This window comes from Miniopterus schreibersii (assembly GCF_964146895.1).
Source record: "Miniopterus schreibersii genome assembly, chromosome: 11".
NCBI lineage: Eukaryota > Metazoa > Chordata > Mammalia > Chiroptera > Miniopteridae > Miniopterus > Miniopterus schreibersii.
In genome coordinates this window covers 53,480,205-53,499,663 of record NC_138111.1, presented here as the reverse complement: position 1 = coordinate 53,499,663, position 19,459 = coordinate 53,480,205, and the positions used below count along the sequence as shown (strand labels likewise).

General features: G+C 39.6%; 1 protein-coding gene and 1 long non-coding RNA gene across 7 annotated transcripts in view; one reads left to right on the top strand and one right to left on the bottom strand.

Annotated features, from left to right (window-relative positions):
* The window catches only part of CNTLN (centlein), a gene marked incomplete at its 5' end in the record, with an annotated part of 188,269 nt that extends 177,114 nt beyond the window's left edge, over window positions 1-11,155 (bottom strand). For all 6 annotated transcript variants that reach the window (XM_081151643.1, XM_081151645.1, XM_081151644.1 and 3 more), the window contains 2 exons: window positions 3,305-3,393; window positions 10,391-11,155. In XM_081151643.1, coding sequence (XP_081007769.1) covers window positions 3,305-3,393; window positions 10,391-11,155 — 854 coding nt within the window. The remainder of the gene's footprint in view (window positions 1-3,304; window positions 3,394-10,390) is intronic.
* On the top strand, window positions 11,142-13,541 carry LOC308563973. Its single transcript, XR_013999884.1, has 2 exons — window positions 11,142-11,233; window positions 11,662-13,541. It is a non-coding gene; the product is annotated as an uncharacterized lncRNA (long non-coding RNA).
* The last annotated feature ends 5,918 nt before the right edge of the window (window positions 13,542-19,459 follow it).

Genomic DNA, 19,459 nt, shown 5'->3' with positions numbered 1-19,459 from the left:
GAAACGCCATACTTTTTTCCACAGTGGCTGCACCAGTCTGCATTCCCACTTATAGTGCATGAGGGTTTCTTTTTCTCCACATCCTCACCAGCCCTTACTGTTTGTTGATTTGTTGATGGCAGCCATTCTGGCAGCTATGAGGTGATACCTCAATGTGGTTTTAATTTGCATCTTTCTTATAATTAGTAATGTTAAGCATCTTTTCATATGTCTATTGGCCATCTGTATGTCCTCTTTGGAGAAGTGTCTATTCAGATCCTTTGCCCATTTTTAATTGGATTGTTTGCCTTCTTGGTGTTGAGTTTTATAAGTTCTTTATATTTTTTCAAAGATAACCCCTTATCAGATGTGCTTTTATTTATTTCTCCATTTTCAGCATAATACTAACCCCTGTACCTTGATATGTCTGTTATCCCTAAGACCAGAGACTACTTATTTCAATTTCTCAAGAGAATAAAACTTTTGCATCCTGCCTTGATGGAAGGAGTACTGGGAGTCTACATGCTCATCATATAGACTTTAATTCAATCTTTATATTTTTTAGCATCATGCCTCACTCTGGTCATCAGAGGTCATTTTTGTCATCTATTCCTAAGACTATTTTAGGTATTGTGGATTTCAACATTTTCCATTTTGTTCAGTCAGTTACCACCTATCAATTCGCTTGACAGTTATCAGTAGGTTTAGAAAGAAACTGGTCCAAATTCATAAGCCAAAGGGCCTAGGGAAGAATGTCTTCTGCCATTATACAAATGCCTGAACAAGGATATTCTTTATGATAAGAAAAGCAGAAAAGAAGGGCAATTAGAAATTCCAGGGGTAAAAATATGTTTTCCAGGAAAACCAAGGCACAAATATTACACAGACTTAAGTGTAGCATAGTTCAGGTAATTGATGGACTATACAAAAATATAGTGTATTTGATATTGAGAATATTTTTTTCATAGATATAGATTGAATGGCACATTTTCTCTTCTCAACAGGTCCAAGCATAATGCATAGTTCTTTAGGAAGTAAATATTTACATAATTATAAAATTATAAATGCCACTTACAGGTTCCCAATTTCAAAAGTCAATTCACATTCCAATATCTCATACTGTGATCTATTAACTACAACAATAGAATTACTTGGAAAGCTTATTTTTAAAAACATCTACATCTCATCCCTAGAGATTCAGTAGATCAGGAGAAAGTCTCAGAGATCTATATTTAGGCAAATTCTCCAAGTATATCTTGTTCATATTAGTGAATCACTGCTGTTAATTTTGAGAATCATTACCATAACAGTAATTCCAAAATTTTCCATTACATATCTTATCAGCAGAAGACTTTTGAGTACCCACTCCCAATATATATTTATTTATAAATTGTGTTTATATATATACATCTTTATATAATTAAATATCACATATATAGCAGAATATGAAAATAGAAATCTCAAAGGATGAGAACAATTACCTAACAATATTTTAATATTTGCTTCTGTCACAACCAAAAGTAAAGTGAAAATTAAAGATAGCTTTAGAAAGTTAGAAAATATAACAAATTAACAAATTTAAAAATATAGGGTGTCCCAAAAAATATACATACTCTTTGAATAATTATAAAGGCAGTGTTTATCAAAATACATTTCATTTTCAAAGTTTAGCTATCAGCTCTTAAAGTGTGTATACATTTTTTTGGGACACCCTGTACATACAAATAAAAATGAGAATAAAGAAAGAATCACAGAAATGGCAACTGAAGTACCAAGAATATATCTTCTAGAAGGCTTACTCTTCTAAAATACAGTGGGTAGAGTGATCACATTTTATCTCAGGGATGACTGAGGAAGTTACAAGGGCAAGTCAACCAAAGACTTAATTCTGTTATCAAAAGGGAAAAACTGATTGACGAATTAGACATACAAGCAACATGAGGAGAAACTGATTATGCTATTTTTAAGAGCTCACAATAATCAAGGATAGTAAAATTAAACATAGGAATATATCACAGATTTTAAAAAGTCAAATTCCTGCCTGGACTGTGCATGGCTCAGGGGTTGAGCATCAACCTATGATCTAGGAGATCGCTGTTCAATTCCTAGTCAGGGCACATGCCCAGGCTGCTGGCTTGATCCCCAGCCTGGGGCATGCAGGAGGCAGCCAATCAAAGACTCCCATCATTGATGTTTCTATCTCTCTCTCCCTCTCCCTTCCTCTCTCTGTGAAATCAATAAAAATATAAATAAAATTAAAAATACAAAGTCAAATTCCAGCAATATCAGAATGATCCCAGGGCAAGAGACTCCAAATGTGAATCCAGTTCAAGTTAAGAAAAGTAATATTCAGGTTACATAATCATCATTCCAATAAAGAAAAAGGAAAATGCATCCAAATGCTTAGCTTCTCACTTAGGAAATGTAATGAAATTCATTTAATAGGAACGCAAGTGTTTTAATTGTTCTGCTAAGTGTCAAAGGACTACTCTATACCAAATGTTTGAAACGGAGTACCTACCATCACTCCACTGTTTCAAGGAGAAGCCTAACAATCTATAGTTAAATGACAGGGCATCTGGCATAGGATAATACAGTGTTAAGTGAAATCCCTCAAACTATTCCAGAACACTTCCTCTACTCTGGCGATGTCATCCCAGGTTTTCAAGTAAATACTGCAGTTATCATAGGGGAATACTAAGCCTTGTCTAGGAAGTTGCCAACAAGGGCAATCTCAAGAGTAAGAAGCCAAACAACAGGGACTTCTCCAATTTTTAAAGTTGAGCTGTAACAGCTCAACACACACACAATGTCTAAGTCACAGTTTTATCTCTACCTACAAACTTCCCAAATATGTCAGAAAATGAGCAGGAGTTATGGCTTATTTACCTATACTATCAGGTGAATTGGCATCCCTTGAAATAAATCCAATAATTTTATCATGTTCCACATTCATTTGGAAATCAAACGCATCTATTTAGGGCAGTGATTTCCAACTGGTGTGCTGCAAGAATTTTGAAAACATGCAATACCTGAGGCACTGACCTATTTTCCCTTAGATTGTCAAATAAAAAAATGACATCAGCCAACACAATAGCCGTCCAGTGTGAATGAATCAAAGTTATGTCTATTTTTTGTCAGATTGGCAAACAATATATTTTTTGACGTGCCACAGAATTTTAGTAATTAGTTTATACGTGCCATGAGATTAAAAAGGTTGAAAAATTACTGCTTTAGGGGATTAGCACCACATTTTAATTTTCACAGCGAAGAGAAACAAATTCAACAAACCAAATATTCATGAAGAAATAACTTGAGAGCTTACCTTTCCACAATCAAACTGACTGCTTGTGTGACATCTGGGTTTGTCACCTGGAGACGTTTCCACAAAGACCATACAAATTCTTTATCAGCCTTAGAGAAACAAAAGACATTTTAAACGGATTGCTTTGTAGCTCTAACAGAGAAGATGATACACTGCCTCAAATTAAAAAATGAAAAAACAAAATTATTTTATCACCAGCACTATAACTATAAAACAGATTCTTTAAAAATATAGCAGGAAAGCTTTATTTTAAAAAGTTTTATACTGATAACCCACATTCACTTTTACTACTTCTACCCTTCACATTTTAAGGTATAAACAATGAAATGCTGAGAATATCAAGGTAAATTTGCTCTAAATGGAAATAGCCCTCTAGCTATTGCTCCCTTTTCAGCTCCCTTTTCAGCAAAATTCCTTGAAAGAGCTGCTTATAAACAGTCTCCACTTCTTTAACACCCATTCACTCTATAACCTCCTCCAGTCAGATTTCCCTTCCCACTATTATGCTAAAATAATTTTCAAGGTCCTCTATATAGCCAAATCCAAATGGAAAATGAACAGTTTCAGTCCATATGGCTTAGGTCAGTTGTTATCAACACTGGTTGACTGTTAGGAATCACTTTGGGGGAGTTGTTGTTTTTAAATAGTGATGATCTAGAGATTCTGATTTAATTCGTTTCTGGTAAGGTTCAAGTATTTTTTAAAAGCTTCTGAGGTAATTCTATGCACGCAGCATAGAACCACTGCCCTAGGAGACCTCATTTAATCCCATGGTTTTACTTATCAACTCCCCACATTTCTCTCTCTAGCTGTCTCCTCTACCCATAGATGCAGACTTGAATCTCCAACTGCCTGCTCGATAATTCCACTTGAATGCCTAATAGGTATCCCAAATTTAACTTACCCAAAATAAAATGTTTGATTTCCTATCCTTTCAGAAACCTGCACCTCTGTATCTCAGAAAATGACACCATCTACTCATTTGTTCAAAGCCCTAAAACCTAGGAGTTAACATGGGTTGCTCTCTTTTCCTCCCATTTCATATCCAAACCATCAGTAAATCCTATTGGCCTTACCTACAAAATGTATCCCAATTCTAACCACTTCTCAACTTCTCCATCACCATCACTCTCATCCAGTCAAGTCCATCTCTTGCCAAGCTCTCCACAATGGTCCCCTACCCTCCTTACAATTCAAAATCCCCCAATTGGTTCCTGTTAATTAGGAAAAGAATCCAAACTCTTTACTAAGACTACAAGATTCCCCATTATCTGGCCACATACACACCTGGTCGGACCTCATCTATCACTCTTCTCCTTGTTCACACCACCTTTCTTGTCTACCTGTACCAGAGCCTTTGTACATGTGCTATCCACCAGATCTTCATGCAGATTATTCCCTCAGTTCAGTTCTTTGCTTAAATGTTACCTCTTCAAAAAGACTTCCCTATTATATTTATAGCAACCAAAACTGTTAAGTCTCTGGTAATCCCCTTACCCTGTTTATTTTTTTTCACAGCACATTTAAAAATACTACATTTGTTTGTTGGTGTTTACTTGTGTGGCAGATATCTCCATTTGTAGCTCTCTCCATCATCCATTCTCCCCTTCCTGTTAGTAACAGGAAACATTTTGGCTCTTTGCTGCCCAATTAAAAGACTTGCTTCCCTTGTCTGTGGGCTCTGTAACTATGTTCTGCCAATAAAATATAAGAAGTATTGTTGGAAATCTTAAAATTAGATTTATGTCTACCAATTGTGTTACAATATTTTTCCCCAATATGTTGTTGCTTATTTAGTTTTATGATGAATTCTTTGGGGAGAAAAGGTAGTTATTAATTTCACATATTCAAATTTATCCATCTTTTCCATTATAGCTTGTGGATTTTATGTCCCAATTAGAAGGCCTTCTCTACTCCAATATTAGAAATACATTTACCTATATTTACTTCTAAAATTTTAACTTTTCTTTTTTTTTTTAATGCTCAAATCTTTGACCTATTTTGTTTTTGTTTGTTAAAGACTTTTGACAGCTTGAGTACTAGAGAGTACTACCTAACAAATCTTATACATCATGTTTTACTTTATCCCTTTAAAAGTAAGAATTCAGCATTTGGGTTAAAGACAAGAAATGTCAATACAGGGGTGTGCAAAAGTAGATTTGCAGTTATAAGTACGTGAAACACAGGTAACTTGTATTATGTATTCATTATTGTAGTATTTTCCATATGGACAACTGTAAGCCTACTTTTGCCCACTCCATACATAAACATGTCATAACCTGCTCAAAAGGCAATGAAGATTTGGAAAAAGTAAGCTAATACAACATTATGTGCTCTAATTAATATCTCTAATTTTAAAAGGTATGTTGATGACATTAAAAAATCTTTTGAAACCAATGCTATCTATAAATTTATCTTATAGCTTGCTTCCAAACAAAATAGCAAAGGTTGACATATATTTTCATCTCAACTTTTCTACCTAAAATACTAAGCAAGAAAGGGTAACATAAATAAAAATGTAAAAAAATTTTTGAAAGGTTTTCAACACTTATAAAATAACTGAGTTACTTCAGCTTAAATAAGTATGACTTCCTAATAAAGGACTTAGCTCTAGCAGTGAAAGTGACATAATAAGAAATCAGTAAATATATGATCAAAAATTCTTCACCTTAATTTATACTTTTTTCCTCTTTTTCTTTTTGTTGTTATTATGGTTAATGGTTATTTCATATCTCCTTTTCATACCCAACAAAGAGAAAGGAACGATAAATTCTCCTTAAGCTGTTTTTATCATAGAGCCCAGAGAAAAAATCCTCCTTCAGAGGAAGAGTTCTCAAAAAACACTCTATTGTTTACTGTTTATACCCAGAGGTCATTTAGGGAAGAACTTGCTAATTTCCAAATTTCTTTACTTTAAAATTAAATTATTAATTTATCTTTATTTATGGACAGCAACAGCATTCAGATTTTCTTCATTACCTAAAAATACTCAAATATATAAGTGATACATAATTTTAAAAAAAATTTTCTTTTGTGAGCAATAAAATGCTAAGAATGGATTGTGGGACTACTCTATGTATTAGTTTTGTGAGTTTCTCAGTTATTTAAATGCTATATCATCTTCAATTTGGATTTTAACTCTGATTATTAAAAAGACATTTCATATACAAAAAGAAATAAAGCCCCCCCCCCAAAACACAAAACTAGTTTCCAGAGTATTCCTGACATTAAAACAAGGAAACTAACCATTGTCAGTAACGTTATCTTTATATTTTCCTATATTTTCCCTTCCACTGAACACTTAAATATGTTCTTTTAAAAAATTAAAAATAAAAACCTTTAAAAATTACTCATAAAATTATTTATTATTACTACAGAACTTCTACACAGAATCAAATAATTTAAATTTAAAAATCTCACTCCTTCTCACAGTTTATTAAACTCAGCCTGTGAATGAGCTGACGAAATCCTATAAGATTTGGGCCTAAATTATCTTACGAGTGGATTAGCTTTGACTTTCACTTATCAGCTAACATGGAAATAAATATCCACTTTACAGATACAGACACCCAAAATTATCTTTTTCACTGGGTACCTATTCTCCCAGCACCTAGTTTAATGTCTAGCAACATAATAGGCCGCCACTTTACCTGCACTGGAGGAATGAATTCAACAAACACAGGAAACCTATTTCCTATATTTGAACAAATAAATTTGCCCATCGGAACTCAGGGAAAATAATGGAAGAAGTTTAATTACAAAGTATAGCACAAAGTAGCCACTCAAATTATTATTATGAAAATTAATTGTACAAAAATATTTACCTACTAGAATACAGATACTAACCATGATAAGGATTCTAATTATATACCATGTTCTCAAATTTTTTTTTTCCTTTGTGAATGACTGGACAGGTTTACAACACAGCTAAATATCTAACCAAAAAAAAGTAACTGGCTGAGTTCTCAGGTCATATACTCTTAATTCCAACATCACATGCTTCATGAAAGTTAGTTTCATCATTAAAGTTGGAATAATGAATTTATATTTCATTTAAATGCCTCAAATAATTTTTACCTGAACTTGGTTTATAGCTTTAGTAAACATTTTTGACTGCTACTAAAAAAGGAAATAAGCTTTGTGATATAGGTACAGATATCTGAATATATATATATATATTCCCCTCAAAATGTATACATACTTGAACAGCTGATAGCTCAACTTTGAAAACGAAATGTATTTTAATAAACAGTGCCTTTATAACTATTCAAAGTATATGTATATATTTTGGGGGATACCCTATTATATATATATTACACATACTTTTTCTTATCTGATATTCTAAAAGGGGTAATAAATGTACACATACACATACCCACAAACATCCTTTGTCACAAATGGTAATACATTCTTGAAATATATAATCAAAATTAAGAGTATGGTGAAGTTAGGTTCTAAATCAACGAACAAGGCCTAAGTGTCATGGATCTAAAATTACCCTTAGGAGCATCGTTCAACATTCCTTAGGAAAAAGCTACATTTGGAAGCTAACATCCTATCCTCAGTAAGCCCAATACAGACAGCTTTTCTCCCATGTTGTAATTAATCATATTTTCTTCAAGTAAGCATTATGTGTATGCTCCTTACTAATCTGAGACCATATGAAAAAAGTTTAATATACAATCACAAAGAGCAGGATAAGGTGCTTGTATTGAGAGAAATACCACATGCTTATTCTGAGTCATTCCCATAGAGAGGGTGGTATATGGAATTACTCAAACTTTGTACTTCTCCAAGCACATATAATTAAGTTCCACATGGACTAAATTCCACATGGGTAAGTTAAATGTGGAAAAAACAACTAACCTAAATGAAGCTGCTACTTATGACCAGAGACTAATTAGCAGAGTTCTTTGTCCCAAACTGTACATTTGACCCATTATTAGGTTGTGAGTTGCACTTTCTTAAATAACAGAATTTTAAAGAAAATTTCAGAGTTAATAACACAGAGTAAATATTCTTTCTGAAATTATATGTATTGTATGATGTGTATACTTACTAGGTTGAGATGTAAAATAAATTTTTATTTTAGGGTGCAGTTTTGGGAAGGTTTGAAAAATATAGGGTTAAATACTATGTATTCTTGGGTAGTGTAATGTCTAGCTGAATAAGTGGAGGAACAAGTAAAAAACACATGTAAAAATAAATGTTCAATTACTTAAATACTTTTTTATACAAAACAATTTGGAGTTCATTGTTTCCCATGTTTCCCCAAAAGCAGGAGTATGGTTTAATTGAATTTCTACAGTATGGGATAGGATCAATCTTGTCTCACATTACTGGAATGTGTATGATCATCTAACAGTGTCAATACTACAAAATTCTCAAGTGCCATTGCTCTAGGCTAATTATGGCCATCTCTATTCTTACATCTGCCTAGAATCCTTCATTCATCTTCCTAGTCCATTATACTTCCAAGGTCGCAAAGGCCAATACCATGTTTGAAGCCACATTTTTAAAGAACATAAAAGTGAATGGATTTGGGGGAGGGGGTCATTGGGCTGTTTCCAACAAACTGATTTTCTTTATCAGGTCATTCATAAAAAGTAAATATCTTAGTTCCTTAGTCATTAAGGGCATAGCTATGGGAAATACAGAGTGAGGGATCCAAGGAAAGAGTGTAGAAGATATAGGCAAATAGTACCTTAGAACCTGTCAAAGTAACAATGGTTACAATGAAGCAATGGTTTCACATCTTCTAAACTACCCAAGGGTGAAGTGTGCAGATGACCATATGTTTTAGTTCATTAGTATCTTTTATTTATCTCTTTGGTCCTTAATCACTGAAGAATAGAAAATGGGAAAATAAAAAGGAAGCAGCCACCAAATATCTACCCACTTGCTGAAGCAAAGGCATATTCAATTTTAAAAGATTTTCCTGTTTTTAAAGCCTTGACTCAATCAGCAAGGACCTAAGAAAGGAGCAAAAATAATCTAATAGAACAAACTCTGAGAGAATGAATTTCATGAATTTTTATTAATCTAAACTGATACTACTCATAAAGATACTCTGGTGTTTTGCAGACCCTAATTGGCCCTTTCTTGAAGGCAGTGACGGGAAGATTATTGAGTGAATCCCCAACATCTAATCACCCAACCCTGTCTAAAGATTCTGGTAAATCCAAAGAAGAGGGAAGGGGGGGGAGGGGGTCGGGAAGAGATTAACCAATGAATTTATACACATATATGCACAGCTCGTGGACGAACATTATTGTGGGAAGGCCTGAGGAGGGGGTGGGAGCCAAGTAGAGGGGGTCAATGGGGGGACATCTGTAACACTTTCAACAATAAAGATAAATTTTTAAAAAACTAAAGGGAAATCAAATCTCTCTGAACATGAGTACTGTCAAGCCATCTCTAGTATACACGAACTCTACAAATCACAGGGAAGCAATGTTAAGGCAATTGATCTAGTAAATGACATGAAAATGAAATTGCTCACTCAAGGACTACGGAATTAGTATGGCTGGTTAGTAAGTATCAAGTATCATCTATTGTGTGTTAAAAGTTCCCGGCCCAAGACTCCCTAAAAATTATTGGTCTGTGTTTACAACTTAAGTTTGACTTAGGTTGACTTACTAACAAGGGCAGGTGTGGATCTGAACATTAAAAACAGGCTCCTTCATCGGTGGATTTTATTTTAGTAAGTGTTTAAAACTGTCCTGTTCCACAGTTCAACTCGTGCAACGCACTCCACTCCTGCTGCACCAAGTACCACCACCGCTACGACGCAGAATTTGGGCGGGGGGAGGGGGTGCGACGGCCCGTTCCGGTGCTACCCCAGGGAAGAGAACCAAACCCGGGGAGCTCTGCCCGGCGGGCGTCCAGCGGGGGCTGCAGCCCGCGGTCCGGCAGCCGGGCGCCGGCCAGCGGCGGTGGGAGCCGGGGGGAGCGCCGCCGGGCGGGGCTGGGCGCGTCCCCAACCCGCGCGGCCGCGCACCGAAGGCAGAGGAAGAGGGTCGCACCTCCCCACGGGCCCCGGCCCCGCTATGGAGGGGAAAGGCCGGCGACACGAGTCCTCGATACCTGACACAGGGCCAGCTCCTCCTTTAGGCTGCTCAGCTCTTCCTCCAGCAGCTGCGTCCGGGTCACCATTGCCTCCTCTACCGAGATGCCCTCTAGCCGTTCGGACCCCATGGGCGCGCTGAGGAGGGGAGCCTGAGCGGGAGCTGTCCCCGATGGCCCTCGCCGGCCCCCTGACCCTTCTCCACCCCGCCAGGATATATCGCTTTTGTCCACAACGCCCTGCCGCGCCGCCCCCGCCAGACCCCAGGCCTCGCTGCTCGCGGCGTGTACCGCAGCTTCCCGCCCAACACGTGAGGACCTGGGCTCGGAAAGTCGCGCTGGGGGCGGAGGGGGTGGTGAGGGAGGCGAGCGCGCCGTCATGGCCTCGGCTGCTAACGGGTCAAGTTCCCTCTTGGAAACTCCACCTCCCCTTCCCCATCCCGGCGGAGCTCCGACGTACGCATGCGCGAGCCTTTTCCCGCCTTGGATCGCGGGGTCTCGCGCCCGCGGGTCCTGGCCGGCTTCCCGCGGGCGGCGCGCCGGGCGCGAGCGTAGGGCTGCGCACGCGCCGTGCCCCGAGCGGCTGGGCCGCCCCTCCCCCCCTGCTTGCCCTCGGAGCCGTCGGCCCCCAGCGCCATGGCTTCCCGCTCCTCCAAAGCCCTGCCCGACACACTTCAGCCCAGCTGCCGCCTCCGCTCTCAAAGCCTTCCCGGACAGGCCTCTAGCCCCAGCTGATCCCTCACTGTGAATTCCTCGCCCGCAAGCCCCGGCCAACTCGTCTGTCATGTTTCATTGACCGCCCCGGAGTGTCAGCTCCGCGGCTAATCTCTCCGGCGCTGCTGTAAGCTCCTGGAGGATCAGGGAGTAAGTTTCGCACTTGTGTTCTCGCCACACTCCACAGTAAAGAGAAACTGCTTTCCGCGCGGCTGCCCCCCGCTGACTGTGGCCGGGCTGCGGAAAGCCTAGTGCTGGGCTGGGAGCGTCGGGCAGGTTCCGCCTGGAAGTGCGGTCTGCGCGCGCCCCTGCCTTTCGTTCCGCGGGAGTCACGAGGCCCTTTGCGTTTCCGTCGGCAGCTTGTGTGCCCGCTGGACCCCGGAGCGAGCGCGACCCACGCCGCCGGACAGGTTGGGTCCTGGGAACCACTCGAAATCAATAATTCGGAGTGTGGTTAAGAAACAGGACCAGCTTTCTTTCTCTCTCATCCCCCCCCCCCATTTATCTTCCTTCAGGCTATCACTTTGTTTATAAACTTCCAATAGGCGATAACGTTCTCTTTCTTTGTCATTATAAAGACACCTTCGTGAGGAGATGCACCCTGAAGCCGCAGGTCAGCGCCACCAAAAGCCAGACCTGCCCTCGGCCGGAGACGGGGCTCGGGGCCTGGCGGAGCCGGGGAGGTCACCGGGGCTCCCCTAGCGAATCGGAATTGCGGCTCCGCGCCGAACCCAGGCAGCCCTGGGAAGCCGCCCTGCCTGCCAGGAGCCCCGGCGGCGAGGCGAGTGCGCGTCCTTCCACGGAGCTGAGTGAGCGCCTCGCGCCACTGACAGAAGGATTGCATTAGGAAAAGCACGCGAAGCCTGCTGCACAAGGCGCCGCCACAGCAGACGTTCACGTGGGCCCGGCCCATTGCTAAGCACTTCTCATATATGTACTTGCTCAGTTCTTACAACATCACAGGGAGATAGACACTCCAATTCTACCAGCGAGACTCAGGAGATTGTTGTTCCTCGCCTGAAGTCCCACATCTGGTATTTGAAAAGCTAGGCTATGAATCCACTTAACTCTAAAACCTGTGCCTCTGATCCCCACCCTTACTCCATACCTGTTGCGTGAAATAGAGCATTAGGTCTGATAGCATGTAAGATTACACTGGGATTAAGATTCACGTGTTCGGCACAAAATCAACATCAATGCATTTTTAATAGCTATCTGTTTTTAACTGAAAAGTGCATCATTTCATCTCATTATAGATTCTTTTGAAAAGCAGTGAAAACTTTTATGCACAATGGATAAATAATACGTATTTGAGTCAAAAGAAGGATAATACCCTGAATCTATAACTGGGTAGACAATTTTTTTTAACTTTCTTTTTATTGTGGTGAAATACACATACCATAATATTTAACATTCATTTTAAAGTGGGTGAAAATAAAGAACAATTCAGTGTCATTAAGTATATTCACAATGTTAGGCAACCATTACTAGTTCCAGAACATTTTTACTACCCCAAACCAAAACCCCATACCCATTAAGCAGTCACTCCCCATTAAACCCCTTACTCCTCCTAGCTCACAATAACCACCAATCTGCTTTCTGTCTCTATGGATTAGACTATTCTATTTGATATAAATGAAACCGTACAATACATAACATAATGTTTCCAGGCTTCATCCACCTTGTAGTATATATCTGTACTGCATTGTTTTTTGTAGCTGAATAGTATTCCACTGTCTGGATATATCACAATTTGTTTTCCATTCATCCATTGATGGGCATTTGGGTTGATTCCACCTTCTGCCTGTTGTGACTAGAGCTGCTATGAACATTCACATATAGGTTATTTTTTTAACACCAATTTTCAATTATTTTGTGCATATATCTAGAAGTATAATTGCTGGGTCATATGGTAATTTTACATTTAACTTACTGAGGAACCACCAAACTGTTTTTCCACAATGGCTGCACAGCTTTATGTTCCCACCAACAATGTATAAAATTCCAATTTCTCTGCATTCCCACCAACACTTGTTTTCCTTTAAAAAAATTTTTCCTTAAAAAAAATTGCTCTTTAAGGCCATACTAGTGGGTGTGAAATGATATCTCATTGTAGTTTTGGTTTGCATTTCTCCAATGACTAATGGCATTGATCACCTTTTCATGTACTTGTTGGATACTTGTTTATCTTCTTTGTAGAAATGTCTAAGTTCTTTGTCCATCTTTCATTTGGATTGTTTTTGTCTTTTTGTTGTTGAGTTGTAAGTGTTCTTTACTAGCAGGCAATTTTTAAAAATAGGAAATTGCACTTTTTCACAAGTGTACATAGGGAGTTCTTTCATGTATTAGTTATTTTCTGAAATGACAGAAATGTGTGAAACATTGAATATTACATGTGTAACTCAGGAAGGTAAATTAAAAATCTGTAATACTACCTGAATAAAAATGTACAAAGCAATCAACAGTGTTTCTCCTGTGCAATTCTATGTTCAAACATTTAAAAGTGATGTCTGTTCTGCAGATATACGTAATGAAGTCTGCTGAGGATGAAGTATATTAGAATATAGAAACACATAATTTTCTCCATATCATTATTGTATAGTTGAAATACTGGGAGAAATATACAAATTAATAAGGTATTTAAATCATACCTATCACTTCAATTTTTAAAATGTATTTCTAACTTCTGTTGAAAAGGGAAAAAAATGTATTGAGTTTCTTAGTCCTTATGTTTGTTTCCAGAAAGAATACAGTTTTTATACATTTATGTCTTTACCAATTTGATATAATCTTTATTTAGTCAGCAGAATTTAATTATTAGATTTTAAACCACTGTTAGGTATCGGTGTGACCTTAAATATCATAGATTTCTTTTATATCATTTAAAATTTTTAGGGTTTTGACATATCCTAGGACTTTAAATAAAGAATAGCCTACTGCCCACTCCTTTAACACTGAAAAGAATCCCACAAGCTAGAATATGACAATGTGACAACTGAATCAGCAGCAGCCATATCATGTCAGTCTAGTGTGGACAAATCTGACTGGGCGTTTCCTGCATGTAATCTTGAACTGCCCCCATATGCAGAAAGAAGGAAGAGACCTAAGGAAAAAGGCAGACTGCTCCGTATTGGTTTAATAAACAAAGTAAATTTACTTAAGAGGCTTGCCTTTGCTGGCAGAAAGAGCAGTAATTTTCTGCACCCAACAACCAAATCTCGAGTTTGTATAGAGGCCTTCACAGGGTTCAATCAGGTACCCAGCCCAGATGGTCTCATGACCACAGCACTCTCTCAAGGCCGTGTTCTTGGGCAGCTTCTAGCTCAGGAAAGGCAAACTGCGTGCAGAGTGGAGGGAGTGTGGAGCCTCCAACTGTCCAGGTCCAGCCCGTGGGTCAAACTGGTGGTCATGTCTTCCCAATGATCTTCCCCAACATAGTCAAAGCAAAGCAAGAAAATTGTTTTGTGCTAACAATTACTGCAATTTTGTTTGAGTGATTCTTGGCAACTACTGATCAGGGGAGTGCTCTAGGTCACACTCGTAGGCATCCAAGGATGACATCATCCTTTTCAGCTGTCCCATGTGGCTTTCACACAGTTCAAAAATGACGACTTTACAGTGCTATGACAACAGAATTTCATTTTCTATTTTCATCTTCAATAATTATATTAAGGTCCAAAACTGTTTAAATAATTATATTTTATTTATAATTAGAGGCTTTTCTAAAATTATCTCCATTGAATCTCCCAGTGTACCTCTTGTTCTGAAAAAAATAACCCGTATGCTTTAGGTTTGAGTACCTTTTATCAGCTTGCTTAGTTTAGCAAAGTTTTGTCAACTGATGGTCACTGGCGCCAAGTCAACGCAAACAGGAATCCTCAATTTGGCATGCAGTGAAGAAAGAAACTTCATTCAGCGCAAAACAGCTCAATTGTGATACAACACGGCTGTGAAAACAGCACAGCTGTGAGCCAACCTTGGGTCCAGGCCCCTCTCCAGCAACACAGATCCGGTGTCTGATCCGCCACCTTGAGGGCTTCAGGTGAGCAACAGAGAAGCAGACGCCCACCATAGAAAGGGAAAGTGTGCCATCTGAACCGGAAGACAGCTAGCTGGCTTATATGGACAGAAGTCCCCACCCCTGATCCCTGATTGGCCAGTCCTCATGCAAATACGGACTCCTAAACCTTGTAATTTGATTGGTCCAGAAGGCACTGTACTGATTGGTCAGCATAGACCACTCTGATTGGCTGGAGCTGTGCAGCTCCAGTTGGATGGGGAAAGCCCCAGTCCAATTGGTTGAATAGGATTCCAGGAGCTCCTTTATAAGGGGCGGGCTCCGCGCAGGCAGGCAGTCCAGCCCCGGCTTTACCGGGAAGCGGTTGGAGTGAGAGACTCCTGTGCAGAAGTGGCCGCTAGGCTCTGGTGTTCTGTGGTTTTTTACTTTGAGCCCTTCTTAGTAGTTATCTTTTTTATCCTCAGGGGTCACAGTTTGAAATGCAGTCCCAAGTTCCCTAAGGAGTTCAGGTCATTCAGTACACAGAGTTTCATAGTTTCAAGCTCTTTGTTTTAACATATGATCAGAGTGAAAAAACACTACTTTTTTAAGCCTTTCTGTCTGTATTTTAGTTTCCTCTTTCTGATATCTGGAATGGCAGACCCATGGTCCTGGGTATTTCATCTGGGTATTTTTTACCCTCAAGGCAATATTGCAAAAGTACTCCAACACTTCCAGCTATTATATTTCTCTGGTTTTTCACAAACATGAAGGCCTTCTTCCTCCATTGCCAGAAACCTAGTTTAACATATGTCTTGATGATGCTTACCTAGTCCCTATTACAGTTGTCATACACTATTACAGTGCATACACACACACACACACACACACACAGGCATTTTCCGCTTTGAAAGCCCAGAATGGCATGTCCACAGTGGCCACCACTCCTGTGCCCTAATAAGGGGACTTCTGTAATCAGGTAAATAGCCTATTTCCTAAACCAAGAAATCATCCCGATGTATCACATACCCGCTTATGACATAAACCAGACTTTTTGATTACCTTAGGCCCTGTCTGTAGTTCACTCTTTTATCCTAACCTTCCATGTTAGCAATAGGGGAGAATTTTATCACATAGCCAAGAAGATGGGAACTCTTGAATAGTGGAATCTCACTTTTGCTGCAACTATTTAGGTAACTTATATAAAAGAACTGGTTGGAGACTGAAAAATGAGAGAGGTGCATGTCACGTTTCCATCAGAGGGTTAGACTCTGATTCTTCCTGCTTGGCAAGGTCACCAATCAGAGTTTCAGCATAGGGTTATGGCAACTCATATTGAGTACTCTGAGGAACAGTTAAAACAGAGAGTAATGCCAGGCTGGGTGTGGCTCAGCGGTTGAGCATCCACCTAGGATCCAGGCAATCGGGGTTCAATTCCTGGTCAGGGCACATGCCCGGGTTGTGGGCTCGATCCCCAGTCGGGGGCGTGCAGGAGGCAGCCAATCAATGACTCTCATCATTGATGTTTCTCTCTCTCTCCCTCTCCTTTCCTCTCTCTGAAATCAATAAAGATATATTAAAAAGAAAAACAAAACCAGAGTAATTACAAAGGTAAGGGAAGAATTGAAGGAAAGCACAAGGGATGATGCAGCACCCCAAGGCTATTCATAGGGTAGGAGATGTTGTCACCAGAAGCTTGAAGGGGTCAGGGGAGTGAGCAGCCAAGGGACCAGGAGACAGAAAGGCTGTGCCTGGTGAGAGGCACAGACTCATGAGCCAGGGAGCCAGGGAAACAAACACCCCACCCTCACTCTCCTCCCTCATAATCATCTTCTCCCGTGCTCCCCACTGCTGGACCCAACCAGTTCTTCCAGGGCAGCCAACTAGAACACAGAGTATGGTAGAAAAACATCCAGAGACCATCTGGAGGGGCAAACAGAAGGTACCCAACTCAAGGGACTAATGTAGCCTAATTAGCAACAACCGGGACACAAGCTGAGTAGCATCCTGTTATAGCCAATATATGATTTAAAGGAACAGCTTTTATGTTGTTCACCTGGCAGCTGATTGGACATTAACTTACAAGTCCAATAAAGAGAAAAAGGGAAATAATATGTTATAAACAGAATCCAAGCAAGAGTTAGGTAAAGAGTTCAGGCCTTGTGAACAGAAAACCATCAAAAAGAATGCATCTACTTTCTTTATTGACTTCACATTAATCATTAAAACTCAGTTTCCAAAATTCTCGGCCACTCTATCTAATTTGACTTTCCTAAAACATAATAATAATAATTATTATTATTAAATACATATAATTATATCCCAAGATAATGTTCAGTTTGCATTTACATCTATTTTTATTTTGCATCTCTCTTAGAATTTTATAATCATTCTCACTTAGCATACACATATGGTTTATTTATTTACTTATTTTTTTATTTATTTTAAATATCTTTATTGATTTCAGAGAGAGGAAAGAAGAGGGAGAGAGAGAGAAAAGCATCAATGATGAGAGAGTCATTGATCGAGCCCACAACCCGGGCATGTGCCCTGACCAGAATCTAACCCCGATCGCCTGGATCCCAGGTCAACACTCAACCGCTGAGCCACGCCTGGCCAGGCCACATATGGTTTATATCTGCAAACATTATAAGATCCTAGAAGGCAGAAAATGCCTGTTTTTTTTCTGTCCTGCTTTCTATTACAATGCCCTAACATAGGAAGTATTTGAGAAATGTCTCTCAGCTAGCCCCGTATTGTTACAGTGGGGCTTGCAGCTTGGGGTGTTTTATTCAAGCACCCCAAGTGGTTGTTGTTAGGTACTGTTTTATTTACTTGCAGCAAGTAAAGGAAACAGGGGGTTCACCCTGATAATTAGCATATAAATTAGGAAAACTGATTTCCTTAGAATTGACATATCCTCTCTAAATTTTAAAAAGGGCAAAAGAGGCAAATTCTAAAAGCCACACATAAAACACACACAAACTAATCACCTTCAGGAACCATGATCCAGTAATATATTTAAAAGGTAAGATCTCGCCCTAGCTGGTTTCGCTCAGTGGTTTGAGTGTCAGCCTGAAGACTGAAGGGTCCCGGGTTCAATTCCTGCCAAAGGTACATACCTCAGTGGCAGGCTCAATCCCCAACCCTGGTTGGGGTGTGTGGGGGAGGCAACCAATCAGTGTGTCTCTCCCACATCAATGTTTCTCTCTCTCTCCCTTCCACTCTCTTTGAAAAACAATGGAAAAAATATCCTCGAGTTTGGATTTTAAAAAAAAGGTAAGATCTCATTCATAAATATATAAAAAAGCAAACACCTAAACTTTAAGTAAGACGTGCAATTAGGAAGAACACTTACAGTTAGAAAGGTTTATCAGTAGCACTTTGAAGTAACATATTTTGTAAAGTAACAGAAGTCAGAGAGCTGCTTTGCAATTTTTCCTGGACACAGGACACAGGCCATCAGCAGTAGCTCTTGGTAGAGGAAAGTATGTATTTGTCTGCACTTGTTACCAAAGTCAGCCTGAACTCCCTACTACTCCACTGTGGCCATCCCTCCACTACACTTCATGTATTGTGGGTTTAGGAAAAGGTAAAGGCATTTGATGCTTCTTTATTTAAAAAAAAATATTAAAAAATTTATTGACTTCAGAGAGAGGAAGGGAAAGGGAGAGAGACAGAAACATCAATGAGAGAGTAACATCGATTGGCTGCCTCTTGCTGGGGATTGAGCCCGCAACCCTGGGCATGTGCCCTGACCAGGCATGTGCCCTGGCTGGGAATTGAACCTGCACCCTCCTGGTGCGTGGGACACTCAACTGAGAGCCACACTGGCCGGACTGATGCTTCTGTACTCTTGGTGCGGCGACATCCCAGGCCAGGAGCCAAGTTCCTTTTGCCACATGCAGTCCTCACTGGCATGAGCTGTATGCACCCAGTAGAAGGGAAATAGGAAGTCATGGTACCTATTTTTTAAAAAAATTGGCTCTAACAATTAATTAAGAGTGTCTGACTCCTCTAAGACTATAAAGATATTCATTTCTGAATGTTTCTTCCAAGACTCGTTCTTAAAAGGCTATCCCTTCCCCCTCTAATACAATATTGGGGTATCATTAGGCCTTCTGTAATTTTCTTGAGCAGAAAAGTTTTTTAAACACTGCACACAAAAACAGCAACAAAAAACAGTCACAGGAGGACCTTTAAGAACAGACTTCCTTTGTGCACGTTGATATGACTTGAAATTACAGTTCAGGAAAACAGTTTGTTTTTAAAAAAAAAAAATCTAACTGCCCAGACCTTGAGACCCTTGTCCTATCTAATACTATTAGCTGCATAAAGCTTTGCCTTCAGCAATTACCAGAATTCTTGATGGTCATTAA